The sequence below is a fragment of the Acanthisitta chloris genome, unplaced genomic scaffold (genome assembly GCF_000695815.1).
Source record: "Acanthisitta chloris isolate BGI_N310 unplaced genomic scaffold, ASM69581v1 scaffold40948, whole genome shotgun sequence".
In the NCBI taxonomy this organism is placed as follows: domain Eukaryota; kingdom Metazoa; phylum Chordata; class Aves; order Passeriformes; family Acanthisittidae; genus Acanthisitta; species Acanthisitta chloris.
In genome coordinates, this window is record NW_008688428.1 from 21,878 (window position 1) to 40,813 (window position 18,936).

At 40.3% G+C, this 18,936-nt stretch overlaps 2 protein-coding genes across 2 annotated transcripts in view; one reads left to right on the forward strand and one right to left on the reverse strand.

Moving 5' to 3' along the window:
• The window catches only part of AGFG1 (ArfGAP with FG repeats 1), a 27,017-nt gene extending 13,314 nt beyond the window's left edge, over positions 1-13,703 (forward strand). Inside the window, exons 5-13 of the mRNA XM_009080986.1 lie at positions 4,138-4,257; positions 5,963-6,172; positions 7,006-7,189; positions 7,860-7,939; positions 8,208-8,300; positions 9,675-9,722; positions 11,095-11,253; positions 11,848-11,939; positions 12,952-13,703. Of these exons, the coding sequence (XP_009079234.1) occupies positions 4,138-4,257; positions 5,963-6,172; positions 7,006-7,189; positions 7,860-7,939; positions 8,208-8,300; positions 9,675-9,722; positions 11,095-11,253; positions 11,848-11,939; positions 12,952-13,011 (1,046 nt within the window). The 3' untranslated portion in view covers positions 13,012-13,703. The remainder of the gene's footprint in view (positions 1-4,137; positions 4,258-5,962; positions 6,173-7,005; positions 7,190-7,859; positions 7,940-8,207; positions 8,301-9,674; positions 9,723-11,094; positions 11,254-11,847; positions 11,940-12,951) is intronic.
• Positions 13,704-15,830: 2,127 nt separating this feature from the next.
• Positions 15,831-18,932, reverse strand: LOC103808220 (thiamine transporter 2-like; the record flags this gene model as incomplete). The annotated part of the gene is made up of 4 exons (XM_009080988.1): positions 15,831-15,953; positions 16,741-16,882; positions 17,353-17,545; positions 18,902-18,932. Coding segments are annotated over 4 exons (489 nt in total), but the record flags the coding sequence as incomplete, so codon positions are not given.
• Between the last annotated feature and the right edge of the window lie 4 nt (positions 18,933-18,936).

Below are 18,936 nucleotides of genomic sequence, written 5' to 3' on the forward strand. Positions count from 1 at the left end.
TGGAAAGACAAAAATCCGAATTGAGAGGAATGCTTGGTAGTGATGAGTTGTTTGTTTCACTAATTGTTGTGATAATTCCCATGACTCCTTTCCATAAGTTTTAGAACCCAAAACAGTTTCAGGGCTATTAAATCAGTTTCTAAAAGACAAAAAACCTGACTGTGAGTGTGCAATAGCTGAATGTGTATTGCAGACATGTGGGCTGAAGTTGTTTTCTGACTTGCTAGGGTAAAATGCTTAAGGCTTGTTGCGTGTGCAGTAACCACAGGGTAGTGCTAGCTAAACAAATAACAAAATCTTACAGACTCTTCCCTTTGGAACACAAGGAGGGTTGATCAGTCTGCCAGCTTTGGCAAAAATGAGTCTGAAATGCTCATTAAGGAGCTGTATCAATATGTAATTTTTGTTAGTAATTACACACTGCAGCAGAGAATGCAAGAATTTGCACTTTGTCCAGCACTACTTTCTCAGAGTTTATGGCCCGGTGTTCTTGTTTCGGGGCTTGGTTTTAGCTATACCTATAAGATGAACTTTTCTTTTTCCCTTCATGTACACTGTGGTTAACTAAAGCAATCAGTAAACTGCACCAGCAAGCTTAAGATCTTCCAGTATAAGTTACTGGTTTTGTCATTAAAGCACAATTGAGTGGAACAGCTGAGAGGAAAATTTTAACAAACTTGTGCTGTGATCTGTAAAGTGTAGGTGTAAATCTTGAGACTTATGCAAAAACTACCACTTCTGGTAGGTTCCTGTTTTCCAAGTTTTTTAGGGTACTGACCTGGCTCAGGACACTGTTGCATCTTGAAGGAGAAATGTGCTGACTGTATTTGATTTAGAGTTCCATAATTTCTGCAAGATGATGAGATTTTGATGATGGTACATGGTACTTCTGTTTGTAGCTTACAGACTGGTAATAGGTGACAAACATCCAAATTTTTGGCGTGTAGGTTTCCTATAAACCAGTGGAATATAAGACCTGCACAAAAGACCTTCAAAAGGCCTAGTGACACAGCACAGCTCTAGCACAGCTAATGTGGCTTTAGCTAGAAGAGGCTAAAGAGGCTTTAGCTAGAAGAAATGAAGTAGTATGATATAGTTGTTTTCTAGAGTATTGTTTTCGACTTTGTCATGAGATATATGTGGACTTTAGTTGTTTTGCAGTGTTTCATGCCTTTATTGTGCCCCAGGTAGTGCAAACCTCACAGAAGAAACTGTGCAAAGATTGTAGGGGCAGCAAGCTGTGCCATGACCAGTGCTGTCACACTCGAGCTAGCTTCAGCCAACTGGCTTCTGTACTGCCTTCTGGATCTGCAGTCTCAACAGCAGTTGTAAATCCATGCCAATCTGCAATCCACTGCAGTGTCTTCACTTACTTAGGATTGTTCTTGGGGTTTTTGCACGGAGAACTGAATTTTGGAATTGCCAATCTACATATTGTCCAGTTCATTTAAGATTCTTGCCATAGTATTGTTTTGTGTGAGTGGTTAATATGAATAATTTTGCCATAATTCTACGAGTGACATTTATGTGCTTAATCCTATTTGGTCAACTAAACATCAGTGTCTCAGTATCTTCTGTCCAATTGATGCATCTGGATGAAAGCATCACTTTTCCTTTTAAAGCAAGGTGCAGTTGTTGAATTCCTAACCTATTCCTTTTAAAAAGCTACTGGTTTAAAACCCAGAACAACTCAAACTGTGGAGTTTGGAGTTGGAGGTTGTAAAATGCTGTTTGAACCAATACAGATGATACAATAATAGAAGTAATTTTTCATTTGTTTGTGACAACTTATTTCTCCTTGCACACCTCAAAGGTGAAACTTTTAGGACAGAACTTTCCCACAATCTTTATTTCTCTTTGATTTTTCTTAATTTATTTTTTTCCCCCCTTGTTGAGTCTCATGCTGGGGTGGGTGCCTGCCAGGCTGAGTGCTTACTCCCCTCCCCAGCAGGATGATGGGGAGAAAATAGCAAAAAGTCAGGAGAAAGTTACTGTCACGGGCAAAACAGACTTGACTTGGGGAAGATTCACTTAGGTTATTGACAATTAATAATAGAGTAGGATAGTAAAAAATGAAAACCATCTTTAGCCCTTCTTTCCAAGCTTATTTTCACCCCTGAGCATCCTAGCTCCTCTCCCTGGGGATGGGGCATGGGGGTTCCAGTCAGTCCATAATACTTATCTCCATCAGGGCTTGGTCCTCATGCTTTTCCCCTGCTCCACTGTGGGGTCCCTCCCCTGCAGTGGGATATGGTCCTTCACAATCTTCTTTCAAAGTGAGCCCTTTCCATGGGTTTCAGCTCTTCAAGAACTGACCTTACATTGTCCTTTCCGTAGGGTACTGTCCTCTGGGCAGTTACAGCTCTTGCTTCAGTGTGAGCTCCTTTCCATCAGGCACAGCTCCTGCCAGGAGCCTGTTCCAGCTTTGGCTTTCCACAGCTCCAGCTTCCCCTCTACCTGCTCTGGGGTGGGGTCCTCCATAGGCTGCAGTGTGGATGTCTGTCACACCATGGTCCTGTGTAGACTGCAGAGAGACAGCCTTCTTCACCAGGGTCTTCTCCATGGGCCATGGGGGAATCTTCTCCAGTGCCTGGAGTATGTCCTTCCTCTCCCTCTTAGCTGACCTTGGTGTCTGCAGTATTTTCTCCCGCATTTTTCTCACTCCTCTCTCTCACTGCTGCTGCACAGTGTCTGTTAACCTTTCTGAAACACATTACAGCAGGGGTGCCACCAGCATTGCTGATGGGCTCAGCTTTGGGAGAGGCAGGTCTGTTTTTGAGCTGGCTCTCAGAAATAAGGGCAGCTTCTAATCTGGTCCCACAGGGACCACCCCTGCTGCTCTCTGATACCAAACCATGCCCTGTAAACCTAATGCACACGTTCTATGTGAAGTGCAGGCAAACCTCCCCCTCTCCCCCAGTGTCCCCTGTGAAGGGAAATGCACCTTCAGTTATATTGACAGCACTGTGAAATGTAGTAGTTTATGTAAAAATGTCCTTTTAGTTTACAAATCTATAGTGCAGATGCTTTTTAAATAGAGATTAAGTGAAATAATGCATCTTTTTATTTATCTGACTATTAGGTGACAGTACTTAAGCATCAGCACAATCTGTTCTTTTTGTATGTACTTAATCTGCAAAAATCCCTCCAAATTCTGACTTAAAAATATAATACATTGTCATCTGTTTTTCCAGAAGGTGCTTTGTGGGCTTTCTTTAGGTAGTAACTCAAGTTACCTATGTAAAGAAGTTTGGTTTGCATTTGATAAGACATTTTTTCCCTTACTTCTTGCTTATTACATTGTTTAAGGGTTTCTGTGGAGCTTATCAGTCAGGCATGTAAGTCCTGTTGAATCTATAGGTGCCTGAATGTGCAGCTGTTTGAAATTAGATTAATGTTAACTTCTATTTTCTCGTATAGTATGGCCTGAAAGGAAGGCGAAAACTGAAATTCTCTTGGAAATTTCCTTGGATTTTATTTTGTGGATACACTCTATGAATGCTATCTTCTTGACATGGGTGTTGACTTTCTGTATTTCTGTACTCTGGTTTCATTTTTTTAAAGACTGAATTTTCCAGTGAAAAGTATTTATAAGCCTCGCCAAAACTATTCAAGTGGTGCCAAACTAAATTCACCTAAGGAAGAAGCACTTTGGATATGAAGAATTTTGCATTGTCAGTGTCTTAGAGAAATAACCTTCTAACTTTTATTCCTAAAGACATGCTCAGTCAGGCCACAAATTCTGGTTTTGGAAACCAGCATTTAGAATGGTACCTGGCTTGGCTTCCACAGGTATAAATCTGGTGTTCTGTACTTTCTGGCTGTTTTTCCCTGAGCAGCCAGCACTGCAGACACTCTAGGGTTAAGCTGAAGTGGACTTCATCAGGTCCTGCAGTTGTGAGAGGAGGACAGAAGCAGCATGAGCTGGTGCAGCTCTGCGGAGGTGATTTGTGAAAGCTTGTTCCAGGACAACTTTCAACTGCAGAGTATCATGTGTAATTTTGTGCGTGTACAAAGAAAGCACAGGGTAGGACGTAACCCTTGGAGGTTGTCATGACCATGTATTCAGTTAATACATCTGTTTTTGTGTTTATTTCCCATATCCATTAACATGTTTTGTTCCTTTGCGATTTACAGCGCAGAACTCTGCAAATGCAGGTTTTGCAAACTTTGATGCATTTGGACAGTCTAGTGGCTCGAGTAATTTTGGAGGTTTCCCCACAGCAAGTCAGTCTCCTTTTCAGCCCCAAAATACAGGTAGAACTTGTAGCACTTTTGATTAATACTTCATTGAATTAATCCTTACCTTAATGTTGGAAGGTACTGAAGTTGAGTTGTTCTTGCGTCTGCCTGCTTTAATGCAATCAAGCCATCTGAAGCTCTGGGGAAACTCAAAATGAATTCCTTCTGTTTGGTGTTGATTTTATTTGATTTTTTTTTTTTATATATATTTTTTTAATTTTTTTTCCCCTAATGCTACTCAGAAGTCTGATTTTATGGCACTGTGTGTTTGTTAGCTCTACACCTGAAAAAACTAACGATGAAAAGAGTAAGCCATACTGCTTTGGATACTTACTGGATTGACTCTTTATCTCTGAAGACAAGTGTTTCAGTAGACCCAAAAGCATATCACAGGACCAAACAAGTGTGTGTCTATGCATATGTGTGGCATGTGCACATACTTCAGTCTGTCTGACTTCACGTGTAGAGCCTATTGCTAAGATTTATTTTGCTTTCCTTTAATTTGACCATGCTTTAGAACTTCTGCTTGAGCTTACACTTGCTGTTTGTCTAGATCTTTGGCTGACTGACTTTCTTTTCCTTTTTTTTTTTCTTTTTTCTTTTGAGTGTGGTGTTGTTTTAAACTTTTTTTTCCAAATTTTCTTTCTCCCTCCTTATGTTAACTTTAACCCACACACAATTTCTGGCTGTCCAGCGTTCAGAACGCTTTCATCTAGCTGCAGTTTTGGTGAATTTACTTCAGCTTTTCCTCTCCAGGCTGTACACAGTAAGTTCCACACAGTGGAAAACTCAGCTTGCTTCATTTTATGCCATCGTAGTTATAGCACTTCCATTCCTACTGTCGCATATGTTTTACCTTGTTGATTATGCTGTTAGAAAGTTGTGTGTTCTGTAGTGTGAGTGGAATCATCAACCAACTGCTCTAAAACAATGGAACAACTTGGTTAAATTAAAGTCCGTGACCTGCCTAGATTAAATTGTCAGGACACTGAAGAGATGGAAGCTCATGGTTTCATATCTGATCTGAAGTTCAGTTGTGTGGACCCATATCAGCTTTCTAAAATTGATCTGTGTATCTCTGACATCAGTGGAGACTTGGTAGAAGAGCTGTGTTGTGTCTTCCCCCTCACCTCTTTTCTGATTGGATGCAGTCTAAAACTCTGGAGAACAGAGAATCAAACTCTCTCTAAACCTTGGCATGAAATCATGCTCCTTTTGAATTTCTAGGCACTGGTTTTTTGCTTAGAATGATGACTGACATCTGAAATGGTTAAACATTGAACCATTAAGGAAATGCAAATTGTAGCTATTCATTAGCACATGTGGCAGGAAAATGAAGCTTTTGTATTTTGACTATTAAAGGTTGTGACAAATACTTCTTTTTCTAGTAAAATATTATGGTTGAAATGACTTTTAACAGCTAAGAAATAACATACAGTTTTCAAGGTCAAATTGTGACTGTGATTTAAGCTGTTGAAGTTTGGGGGTTTTGTCCCTGATCTGCAGGCTGAAAAATAAATTTTAAAAATACTTTTTTTTTTTTCCTGATGACCCAGTGAACTTTGGAGGAAGTGGAAAAGGGTCTGAAGTGTGTGGGATGGGGTGGGGAAACATTGCCTCACATAACCAGGAGGAAGGGGTTATTGTGCCATCAGTTATAGGTGGAGAGACTGACTTTAACTTTGGAGCATTGATCATGTTTAACTTAAATTTGTTACAGGTGGAAGTGCTGGATCAGTGAATGCTAACTTTGCTCACTTTGATAACTTCCCCAAATCCTCCAGTGCTGACTTTGGAGCCTTCAATGCTTCTCAGAGCAACGCCACAGCACCTGCAGCCAGTAAAGCTGCAGTGAATAAACTGAATCTCCAGTCAGCTGACAAATACGCAGCTCTTGCTAATTTAGATAATATCTTCAGTGCAGGGCAAGGTATTAAACTTTATCCTTTGACATGCTTATTCTGTATGTGTACAGTGACCACAAGGATGGCTATGCTTGTCAAAAGAGTGACTTTATTTCTCGGAGTGACCAGGAGAATTTGCACATCAGTGTGTGTACTCTTTATGTGCAAGGTGTAAATTTTAAGACTGACATCATTCCAAAAGGATGTCATCATGCCACTGCTTTTTGGAAACCTGCTTCATTAAGATGAAGAGTTCCAAATTGAAATATCTGAATAATCATTACTGCAGTAATGAAAAGATATGAACATATAAATATGTGTCTTATATTTGGGCTAAACTCTACAGTGAAGGCCCCTGAATGGAAAGCTGCAGTTGCAGAGAGCTGCCAGAGTAGCTTTCCTGTCTCTCTGCCACAATAAGATTTGGCTGTAGTTTTGGGGTTTTTTTTTGAATAGGAGCAGTGATACTTGGATTTAGTTGATTTTAAGGAGAAAAAGCTACTTACTCTGTTACTCAAATGTAGTTCTTCTCAACTGGTGTATAAAAACCTGTGTTGATTTGTAACACAGAGCTTTGCTCTGAAATGGATTATTTGAGGATAGGTGTTTTAAATTTTCTAGTAGATTATGATGGATTATTTTTCCAGGGAAACCAGATGCTCTTTGGAGCTGCAGAGTATCTATAGAAGCATGACATTTTGCTAATAGCTAATGGCTTGTTCAACACTTTTTCCTGTATCCCTTAGAGCATATTTAATTTGTAAGTCTGAAGCTGTCCATCAAGATTGATTTAGTTCTGTCAGCAGGATGGAAAGTGAAACCATCTTCATTGCTTTGAATCTGGTTTATTTCTTTCTAGGTGGGAGTGAGCAAGGAAGTGGCTTCAGTACAGTAGTGTCAGCATCAGCAGGTCCTGCGTTGTCAGCCCCAAATCAGTCAAGTGCATCTTCAGACAAGTATGCAGCTCTGGCAGAGTTAGACAGTGTGTTCAGCTCCACAGCCACCTCTAGTAACGCCTATACTTCCACCAGTAACGTTAGCAGGTACTTTGGGACAAGTTGCTGACTTTCTACATTGACTTCAGCAATGTGCAGAAAAGCAGCTCCAAGTTGTTTCTCAACTCTGGTTTTGTTTCTCATCTAAATGGGGAAGTGTTGAGTTTGGAGGTACTATTGAAACTGCAGCCTTTGTTTTAATTACCAGCAGTACTGACTGATAAGGTGATGTAAGATAAAATTAAGAATACTGTCAGCAGAATGTTCTCTGCATGTTTGTCATTACGTGCTAAGCCTGTTAGCTGGTAGCACTTTACAGAATTCTTGCATCCATACTCAAAATCATCCCTGAAAAAAAAAACCAGGTATTTTTATTGTAGATGGTGCCACCCACTTCTTTTTGAGATCATTAAAGTAAGAAATACCAAATGCTTGTTAGCTGTTTGGTATTGCAAGTGCCCCTAATGGCCTTTGCTCAATATTCCTCCTCCTGCTGCTGGTGGAGATGATTTTTCAGTGCTCAGCACTAGTGAGAGTCTTTGACCCTGTGAGCACCAGGGGCTCAGTTCCCAGCATCAGTGAGTTACAGTGCAGTCTGCAAGCTGCACAGAGGTATTCATTCCCTTTCTTTTACGTGGCAGCAGTAATTGTACATTGTATTCAATTGTGAAACAAGCAGTTCTGACTTCACTGAGTGAATTGTCTGAATGATTTCCAGCAATGCTTTTGGAACAGTCCCTGTGGCTGCCACTGCACAGACACAACCTGCATCTTCAAGTGTGCCTGCTCCATTTGGAGGTGAGTGTCACTAACACCCTTGATGGGCTGTAAGCAAACACCCTGTTGATTTGGAGTTGACAGTGCTGTATTTTGACACTGCTAATATGGAGGTGACTATTATTGATGCCAAAAAAGTACTGTTGTTAAAATACTTAATTTGAAATGCATCTCATTATAAATTACTAATTTTTTATGTCATTTTAGATATTTGTGTCTTTGTCTAAACTTCATGTGAAGTCAGATGGGCTGTTTTGTAAAGACTGACTTAATGTTTTTCATCTTTCAGCAACACCTTCCACAAATCCATTTGTAGCTGCCCCTGTTGCCCCAGTGGCACCTTCAACAAATCCATTCCAGACCAATAGCCGAGGAGCAACAGGTTAGGAAAACACCCTAAGTGATTGAGAAACTTTTTTCTTTCTAGAATTTCATTGATTCTTTTTTTTTTGTGCCTGTGTAATTTGTTCTTTAAAAGATTTCCTGTATTATCTGTCTGTAGTCTATTTTGACATGCTGTGTGTTTGCTCAGTGTTGAGACCCAATCCTAGGACTTCAAGTGGTGGCCATGAAAAATGTCTAAATGATCTGTTTGAGCTCTGCCTGTTTGTAGTACTACTTGGGTACCTCCCAAGACTCTAACCTTGGCTTTGAAGCATGTTTTATAGTGGTTTGCCTTGAACTCAGGGGTCCTGAAAGTCCTGGCAGCTAGGCTGGTACACTCCTGGTTTGAATTTATTTATTTCAAAGTGCTAGCAGCTCTCACAACCACAGAGCTGGAGCTGGAACCAGGAAGGACAAGGCTCTTGGGCTGTTAGTTCTTCCTCAGTCCCCTTACTCCTTCTCTTTTGTAAAGCATATGTTTCATCTTTACACTCATTTTCATCAGTTTTCTGGGGGAGGATTCAGTAGAATCACAATTCCATTGGCAAAAACTTAGTCACTTTTTATAGCAGCAAATTGTTGCTGCTTTAAAGCACTGAACTTGGGTTTAGATGGCTGCTAGGTTATGCAAATTTTCCTCTCCAGAGGCACTGCTAAGTTTTATTTATTATCTGGACTTCCAGAGATGTAAATCAGCTGGTGTGTGCAGTTTGCCTTTGGGTTGTGCTTTGCTCAATGGTTTAGGTAGGCTGAGTTAAACTGATCTGACTGAGCTAAATCTGAATCGATACATTTCGTGTCTTCTGCTAAAATGAATTCTGTTTTCAGTCCCTTTTGAGATATTTTTCACTTAAACTTGTTCAGATACTTAATGCTCAAAATATCTTTTTCCTTACTTTGATCTCATTTTTAACTGTGTTGTTTTGGATCATCATTAAGCATTTGTAGCCTCTTTAGAGAAATGGATTTGAATGTGGCAACTCTATCCTCCCACCTTCCAAACTGCTGTCCTAGGCTTGCTGAGGTCCCAACCCTTTGGCAGTTCTCTTGATGTTATGTACTAGGTGGCAGAGATAATGTCTACAAATAAAGATAACATTCGACCCCTTTTGGTGGAAGGTGTGAACTTGTAGTTTATCCTTTTGCTCTTTCTTCCTGCATGAACTTTGCTATTTATTACATGGGAAATTTGTAGTGTTTCTTTCTAATAGTTTTCCTAGCTTAATCGATTGCCTGTCATTCTTTGGATGAATTGTTTGGTACATATACATGTATATATTTCTCTCTATATATATCTATATAAGTAAGAAATGACTGTTCAAGAGTGTATAAATGATTTGACATTGTCTGGTCTCTTTGTGGCTTCCATAAGGCCTCTCGGGAGCAATGCACTCTCACATATTTCCTCAGGCTCATTTTGGTAGGTGGCCACATTTAGTATCAAGTTTCTTGTGGCTAATTGTCCTTGCTTGTAAAAGCTTATTGATAGCTATCTGGTTCTCTGCACGAAGGATTTTGGAAGACTTTCATGTTGTTTAAAATGGAGTGGGTTTGGGTATTTGGCAACTGGGCAAAGGGAGAGAAGAGCATACATAGATAACCTGTTGAGCAACCAAAACAAAACCATTATTGGAATCCTCTATGGTCGCACTGAGAGACTCTTGAAGTTTCTACCAAGAGTAGTTTGATGCCTTTTGGGATATTCCAAGTCACTGCTCATTTTATTGTGCTTTTGTTTGCTGTTTTAGCAAGTTTGCCTGTTGAATAGCTTCTCTGCTCACTGTGACTTGAGAAGAGTGTTAGTACATTAGTTTTTTTGTGTACTTTGTCAACAGTTTCTGTATGTAATGTCTTGCCCTTGAATATTTTTGGGGTAAATTTTTCAACTAAGCTATATTCATTCAATGAATTTTACTAACTTTTTCAAACAGTTGAGCTTGCATAAAATCTAACTTGTAATATTTCAAAAGAGAAGTCCTGTCTAACTAGCATAGAATACCTGGTGTTTGTATTTGTACCAAAAATCCTTCTATACACTTCTCTCAAGAAGAATTCCCAAAAGACTGAATAATGGTTTTGTTACTACACTTCTGCACTTAACGAGCTCCTATTTATTTGCTGAAGGCATGTGGAATTGCCTGTGAGCTGTGTATTCTTACTTGAAACGTTCAGCAGAGAATCAGATGAAAAGTTTTGGGCTTTTTTTTTTTCTTGTTTTAAGTCCTACCTCAACAGTAAGAGGATTGGCTGTAGGAACTTTGTGTGCAAATAATGTGCATGGTGAGAATTTCCTTTAGAGTGCCATTAAGGATGGGATGAAGAAAGGGGATGCATGTATCCCTTTGATTTGGGGTTTTTTTAAGTGTAACCTCCTGGAATGCAGCTTCAAGTAGGAAGATCCTTTCATGCTTTTCTCAGAAGGAGAAAACCAGAGGGGCTTAGGCTGCCTGAACATGCTTGCTGCTGCTGTGTCCAGACTTCTACCAGAAAAATTCTGGGGGAAGTAAATGATAACTTGAGAAGAAAAAGTAATTTCCTTTTCAGAAAATATTTCTGAATGTGCTGAATCTAGTAAATGCTAAATGACTCCATTCATTTTTAAAGTGTAAATTATGCACCTAGTCGGTGATGGTCTAAGCTAAGAAATCAGCTCAGCGCCTGTAGAAGTTGAACCGAAGTTTTGTATGATCATCCAGGCATTAGGAGACTTTTAACATGGCATTGTAGTAGTTTGTTTTGTAGAAAAAAAGTGATTTCTTGCAAGTAATTGAGTGTTATTTTTTGCCTATCAGCAGCAACATTTGGTACTGCATCCATGAGCATGCCTGCAGGATTTGGAACTCCTGCCTCCTACAGTCTTCCTACTAGTTATAGTGGCAACTTCCAGCAGCCCACGTTCCCAACCCAGGCAGCTTTCCCTCAACAGACTGCTTTTGCTCAGCAGCCAAATGGTAGGTCTGCACATTTTATATCGTCTTGTCTAAGACAGAAACATGGGGAAAATGATCTGGCTGTGAGCTAGCAATAATGGGTGCAGATTTATTTCTACATGGACTTGATAATAACATTGATGAGGGGCTCCCACGCTGTTTTGGCTCTGTGGTTGAGCTTTCTGACTTGGCTGCATGCAATTGTGCAATGACAAAACGGAAATTTTAACATCATCTCATCGTAAAATCACACGTACTTCCAGGCTGAAAGAGTTTTTAGGCTAGGGCGACTGTTTTGGAGTGTCTGCAACACATTATTACACTTTCTCTAACTTGACAGAACACAGGCAAGAGAAAACTGGAAAGTATTTTCTCTCTAAATTTAAATGAGTGAAAAAATGCATACGTGGAAATTGGAAGTGGATTAGTTACAAGTAGTTAAAAACAAACAAGAAGCTTAGCTACGATTTTTTTACCTTTATGTATCTGATAATATTTAAGTAGTCCTGCAGATTCTGGAGTTCATGGTTTCACTTACTTTTGGTTGGGAGCTGCAGCAAAGAACTCTTTGCAGATTGTTTACTAGTATTCATATTTTTCACTTATCTTTCCAAGGAGCAAGTTTTGCTGCGTTTGGGCAAGCAAAGCCTGTAGTAACTCCTTTTGGACAAGTTGCAGCTGTTGGAGTATCTAGTAACCCTTTTATGGTAAGTGAGTTGGTGGATAATGTTAATACTTTATGTATGTTCAAAGATGTGTAATCTGTAACACTTAATTTAGAGAAACACAGAGATTTTGGGAGTTTTCGTACTTCAAGTAAGGGAAGGCATCATGTGACAGTGGATGAGAAGCTCACCATGAGCTGTAATGTGAGCTCAGCCCAGAAAGCCAATGGAATCCTGGGCTGAATCTCAAGGAGTGTGGGTAGCAGGTCAAAAGAGGTGATTCTTCCCCTGTACTCTGGTGAGACCCACCTGGAATACTGCCCACAGTTCTGGTGTCCTCAATGTGAGAAGGACACAGAACTGTTGGAGCAAGTCCAGAGGAGGCCACAAAGAGGACTGGAGCATCTCCCCTATGAGGACAGGCTGAGGGAGTTGGGGCTGTTCAGCCTGGAGAAGAGAAGGCTGTGTGGAGACCTCAGAGCAACTTTTCGATATCTGAAGGGCTTACAAGGAGCCAGAGAGGGACTCTGTGTTAGGAACTGCAGTGATAGGACAAGGGGTAATGGGTTCAAACTGAAGGAGGGGAAATTTAGGTTAGATATTAGGAAAAAAATTGATGCTCTAAGGGTGGTGAGACACTGGCCCAGGTTGCCCAGGGAGGCTGTGGCTGCCCCAACCCTGGCAGTGTTCAAGGCCAGGTTGGATGAGCCTTGAGCAACCTGATCTAGTGAGGAGGTGTCCCTGCCCAGGGCAGGGCTTGGGACTAGATGATCTGTAAGGTCCCTTCCAGCCCCTAAGTTACATGTTTCTATGACTCCTAACTGCAATTCAGTGTTATGATGACATGGCATTTGTAAGGCAGCTCAAACCAAAACAGAGGTACTTGTACACAGTGTTCTTACAGGAGTACAATTTCGGAGAAGCGCCAAAAACCAGACTGAAATATAAACCAGAAATATTTCCCGATAGGTTGTTTTCTTATTTTATGATTTGCAGTATGGAAAAAAAATATCTTAAATCCTGGCTTTATTTTTCTTTTTTCCTTTTCCCCCAGGCTGGTGCACCAACAGGACAATTTCCAACAGGAAGCTCATCAACCAATCCTTTCTTATAGCCTTATAGACACTTTACCCAAAAGAACTCTTATGTGGTCACATAACATCTCTGCGCCTCTTGCACTGTTGTCTTGTTTCACTGATATTAGCTTTAAACACAAGAGAAGTCTTTAAGAAGTTAAAAATAAAAGCCTGCATTGTGTACCTTTAAAAAAATTTTAAAAAGGAAAAAAAAAAACCACCACACAAAACCAAGAAAACCAACCCACCCACCAGGTAATAACGTGCAAACCAGAGGGCTGTGGTAACATCCTTGAACCTGTGAACTGGCAGGTCAAAAGTAGCGGTATCATGTATATTAAAATTGGCTAATAAGTTATTGCAGATACCACATTCATTATGCTGCAGTACTGTACATATTTTTCTTAGAAAATAGCTATTTGTGCATATCAGTATTTGTAACTTTAACACATTGTTATGTGAAAAATGTTACTGGGGAATAGATCAGCCACTTTAAGGTGCTGTTGTATCTCTTGGAATGAATGAGCTGCATCGTTTTAACCATTGGTATTGGAAGTCATGAAGTTCAATTGAAGGTTTGTTCATTTCTCAAAATGTTTTCCTTTCCTAAGAGCTCTTCTATTTATACATGCCTAAATCTCTAATGTTAGAGGGATACCTGTCTGCATAATAAAGCTGATCATGTTTTGCTACAGTTTGCAGGTGAGAAAATAAATATTAGAAAAAACAATTGCGTAGCATTATTTCTGTGCAGTGACATTTCTGGGATGAAAATGTACACACTGGGAGTCTTGTACACAGCTGAGGTATCCAAAGCAATAGGCCTGACGGTGAGTTAAGCTGAAAATTTTCACATGCCTCAATTGAATGTGTTTTTTTGCATCTTTGTGATGAAGCTGTTCTAGCTCAAGTGAAGGGACCTGTCAGACAGGAGAGTGTTAGGTGAGTTTGGGTTATCTTGACACAATACCTGTGATGGAGGACACTGGAAACACTGTAGAGGGTAGTTATTTGAGAAAGGGTTAGCTGCAAAAGACACTCAGTATGGGGAACTGTTGACAGGCTTTGAGCAAGCCTTAGTTGTGATGAGAACAGCATGTGTAAGAGCAGGCTGAGGTGCCACAGATGTAAGAGCACTCTTCATTAAAAGCTGGTATGTATCAGTAAGAGCTCCTGTGGAATATTAAATTTGTCTTCTTTTTAATTTGTTTAGTTTACAGGAGTGTTTCCTGCTGTACTAGAATGGAATTTGTCACCAACAGGTATTCCTAGGGAATCCAAAGCTGCAGTTGGCCCTGGCAGCTTTTTTTATGGGGTGGGGGAATGTCTGGCTGGTCTAATCTGTGATAGTAGTAACATTCAAGAAAATCAGAACTGTGTAAGAGTAGTTGGTGATGGTGGTTTCAGCTCAGGGATAACTTGGCTGAAGCTCAATACTGGAACCAACAAATAATGTAACTATATCACAAATACATGAACTGCAAGCTTAAAGGTTTCTGACCACCTGGAGAATACAAGTCTAACAGCTTTCAGGAGGAGATAACCATGATTTTTGAAGGTAAGATACTTGGCTTGGATGTTAGGTCTCTTTATTTCTAGAGCATCTGAAAGGCTTGGCCTCTGCTTGTAAGAACATTTTTGCTAATGCTTTTGACTTCTGTTGCCTGCCTGTGGGGGGTAGTACTTTCTGTGTTAAACTTTGGAGATCCTAAACTTCATGAGATGAATTGGATCAGTTAATTCTGAGTAACGACAAATATCTAAGTTGTGGTAAAGGAACAGAGTGGAATTGACTGCTGTCTGATCCAGCTGACTACAGAGTGGACATTATACAACACACGTGGAAGAACATTCCCTAATTAGCTTTAGTTATATTTAAACTTGAAGTCACATTATTTAAGACTGCCTTGTATAGCAATTATAGTGTCTCCCCATGGCTTAAAAATAAGTTCATGTGGGAGGTTTCTTTGCTCCCAAAGATAAGTGTGTCTGGGTTGTGGCAGTTGTTGGACATAACTAATGCATATGCTTATCAGGGCAGACACTCAAAGGGAAGGTCAGTGTGGTGTGAACTCAGTGAAGCTGTGACTGTTTATCTGCATATAATGACATATTTTCCTTCCAGTCCTGTAACTTCACCTGTCTGTGTTGTCTGTGTTTGGCCATTGGTACACCAAAGTGGGATTACTGCCATATCTCGTGGTAGTAATGTCTCATGTCCATGGTCTAGTAACCATGGTAGTGTTGGACTTTATGACCTTGGAGGTCTTTTGAACCCAGTTGATTCTATGATTCTAATCCACCATTGAACATACAGAGGTAGCACCTTTTGGGGAAAAAAAAATAATCATTTATTTCTGTTCATTAAGTTGCTTTAAAGATGTGTGTCACAACTTCCAGTTGAACAAGTGTTAACTTTCCAGAAGGCCTCTGTGGCAAGCTTTCCAACGGGTCATCTTGCTGCCAGGGCCAACTGCAGCTTTGGATTCCCTAGGAATATTTGTTGGTGACAAATTGCTTTTGCTTGATACACTCAGTAGAAGTGAAATTTCAAAGGTTGTGTTCTGTAAGTTCTGGTCTGAGGTTCAGGCATCTGTATGTACTTGTTGTGCTCACTGACCATTGATACAAGTTTGGGTATTGATCACTAACTCAGAGTTAGGGTTTGGTGTTAAACTACCAATGAAGTAGAGGCAAAATGCATTGGTTTTGACTAAGCTCTCTGTGCTGTAGGCTCATAACCACCATGCTTCACCATGGAGCAGTTGTGCTTGGTTGAGTTTTGTTTCTCCTCATTTGCTGGTCAGGTGATGGAGAATTCTTCACTACTGCTCGTAACCATTCTGTTTGTTTCTTGTTAATGAGCAATGCTTTCATCAGCCACACAGGTATTTCTGCATTTGATGGAGAAAATGGTGTATGTGCTTCTGATCAGGAAAATTCCAGATATGACTGTAAAGTAGCTGCCATAAATGAGAAACTGGGAAAGGGAAGTGGGGAAGAAGAAGGAGAAGGAAGAGTCAAAAACTGCTTTTGCTGTTAGGTAATATCTTAAGGGGTGTCCCTCTACTGCTGCCTTCTCTTCCCTGTCAGCCATGCCCAAAATAGTTCTGTCTTAAAAGGACTCAAGAAGTCTGACTGCTTGACTCCATACTGTAGGAAGTCTGAGGTTGTGAAGGAGAAGAGAATATTCTGTTCTGTGCTTCCACTCTCCTCAGAAAGGGAAGAGGACAGCTGTGCTGCACTTTGTCTCCTCTGAAAAGATGAAAGCTGAGAGTCATGGACCTCATTCAGTATATAAGTTTCAACTTGAAATTTAGAAATTTAATGAGGAATCAAAGATGAGTGAATTTTCAGAACTACAGTAACTTTAAGGGTGCATCCAATGGAACTATGTGACTTAGAATTACCCCAGGAACAGACCCATAGATTGCCTTGCAGTTTGCTTCCTGCTTCTGGTTAGGGTATTGGGGCAACAGACTTATGAAAAGTAAGCTTTTCATTAAAAAAAACACCCAGAGTAACAGGTGGTGGCCTTTGCCCTCTATGAAAATATTGTTAAAATTGTTGCAGAAATGCACAATTGGGAGGACTAGAGACAACTAGGTTGTAGTAGCTGATGCTGGTTCACCTTAAATGAACCTTTTTGTGCGTGTGAGTAATTGTCCTGAGCTCACACATGACCTAGTATCTTCCCAAAGGCTAATCTTGAAGTAGAACCCACTTTTGGAGAAGAGATGGGGAACTGTGTGAGTCGTGTAGCTTACCTGAGTGCTGATATCCAGTCCCAGACCTCTTGAATCTACTACAACAATGGTTAAAATTGTCTGAATCGCCAGCGCGATGAAGTTGTTGAAGCCAAACATCAAAGCATAACGCTCCATGCTCAGGTTGACAGCAATCTGAAACCTGGTAAGGAATGCACAGGTTAGCCAAGCTATGGAGAGCAAGGATGTTTCAGTTTACTTAGGGGAACAATTTTGATATGCACAGCTGGCTCTTCAAAGGATAGTCACTTCAGACTTGGGTGTTGAGCTGTAACAGCTTCATTTTGGCAGAGATTCCTTGGGTTTTCTGGCTCTCTGACTTTCTTGCATCCTACTTACCTTGAGTGGATAGTTTTGCTAATTATCAGTGTATAGTGATTGATCACTTGGAGAATAGTTGTACATGGATCACTGGCCAGTGAAGTGCAGAACAATGAACCTTTTTACTTGGAGAGGACTATGGTAACCATTAGGACATGTAACTTGAAGCATAGTTTTATACACGCTAGAGATAACATGCTGCTGTCATGACCTATTACAAATTTATTTTTAGGGAAACTTGCAGTAAAATTTGACACTGATTTAAATCAGTTTAATTAGCACAGTACTTACGTTGCTATTGTTATGAGGAGCATATAGCAAGCTTTGAATGCAAGGTAACCAGCATAACATGCCCAGATGTTGTTAGTGAAGTGCATGAGAAACAGAGAACCAGCATCCATTGCAGAGAAAATTCCCAAAGCCAGTTCTCCAGAGACATCCCAGTTTAGTTTGACATATCCAACTGCCATAGATGTTGCTGAACCTAAGAATTGAAAAAGTGATTACAACTCTAAAACATTGTTATCCTTGAGAGCCATTGCATAACTCTTAACTGGATCATGCCAGGAGGTCTTGAGTCTGTTAGAGTCACAGTGGGCTTTGATGATGACGTGGTTTATATTTCCTGTTACTGGTATGAGACTCTTCTGTTTGTCTGGGTTTTTTGCTCCTGGCTTACAGACCTTTCACTGACTGAAGTGCTGTGGGAAAGTGCCTCATGCCTAAGGCTGGAGGCAACAGTGCACAGTCTGTTATGGTCACTCCATCTTTTTGACAACTGTGAGCAAAGAGAAGAACAATCCCACCAAGCATTTTGTGCTTATATGTGCCTAATAAGTTTAGGTATTTCACGTAAAGGTCTTCATGAAGTGAAAATCTATTGCACTTCATGCTTCCTTTCCATGAAAGTGACTTTTCAGTTTCTGCTGAAAAAGCTTGTGAACTGCATTTGTCCATGCCTTATTGACCATCACAGATAGAAAAGCCCTTGTTTGAATGTAACATGGCATAGCAAACTCCATGGTTTTGGGCAGGCTATCACAAAAATTGGGCTTCGTTTGCTGGTTGTATGTGCTCTTCATCAGAAATTAGAGCAAGCCAACCCCTTTGGTCCAAGGTTCTCAGTATGGTGAGTGCCTTTTGTGCTCTGAAATGGTGCCCAGTGCCAGGGGGTGTACAAGCAAGGAAACTCTTGAGAATGCTGCTCAGACCAGTAGTCTGAGAAGTTCTGGAGTAGCTTCAGTCAAATTCATAAGATCTTCTTTTCTCAAGGCTAAACAATTACAGTGCTCTCAGTCTCTCTTTGTGTGTCCCAAACAGAGGCAAACTCGCTGATCAGGATGCAGATGCCATCACAGAATATTTGCTCAGGAACACTTGGCTTGAAATTATCTTTAATCCATTGTCTAATCAGACAATTAATTTAGAGCAGTGGATCTGTTAATATGTTGTTTTAGTTCTTAAACTAGCCAAATGAAGGTGTATTTGAGGGAGGAATCTGCAAGGTGTCATTCCCCACAGGGTATGGAACTGCTGAATTGGAGTTAAATTCATGGTCTAAACAGAGCTTTGAACTTAAACTCTTAAAGCACTTTGGAATGAGACTCCCCTAAGAAGGTAAAGCTTTATATCTATGTGTGTTTGTAAAGATTATTTTTTGAGAGTCCACGGATAAGTTTACAGTAAAATCGTGCTTTGCACATATAATATATACACACATGTCACAGGCTGTTGCTGTTGACCTTGGTCCTCACAGGGGATGGAAAGGCCCCAAAGACATTGCTGAAGATGCTTCAGCATAGGATGCGTTGGAAGTAGTTGCTAATGAACTTTTACTTACCTAAAAACGTTGCTATGGCTTCGACAGCTCCATTG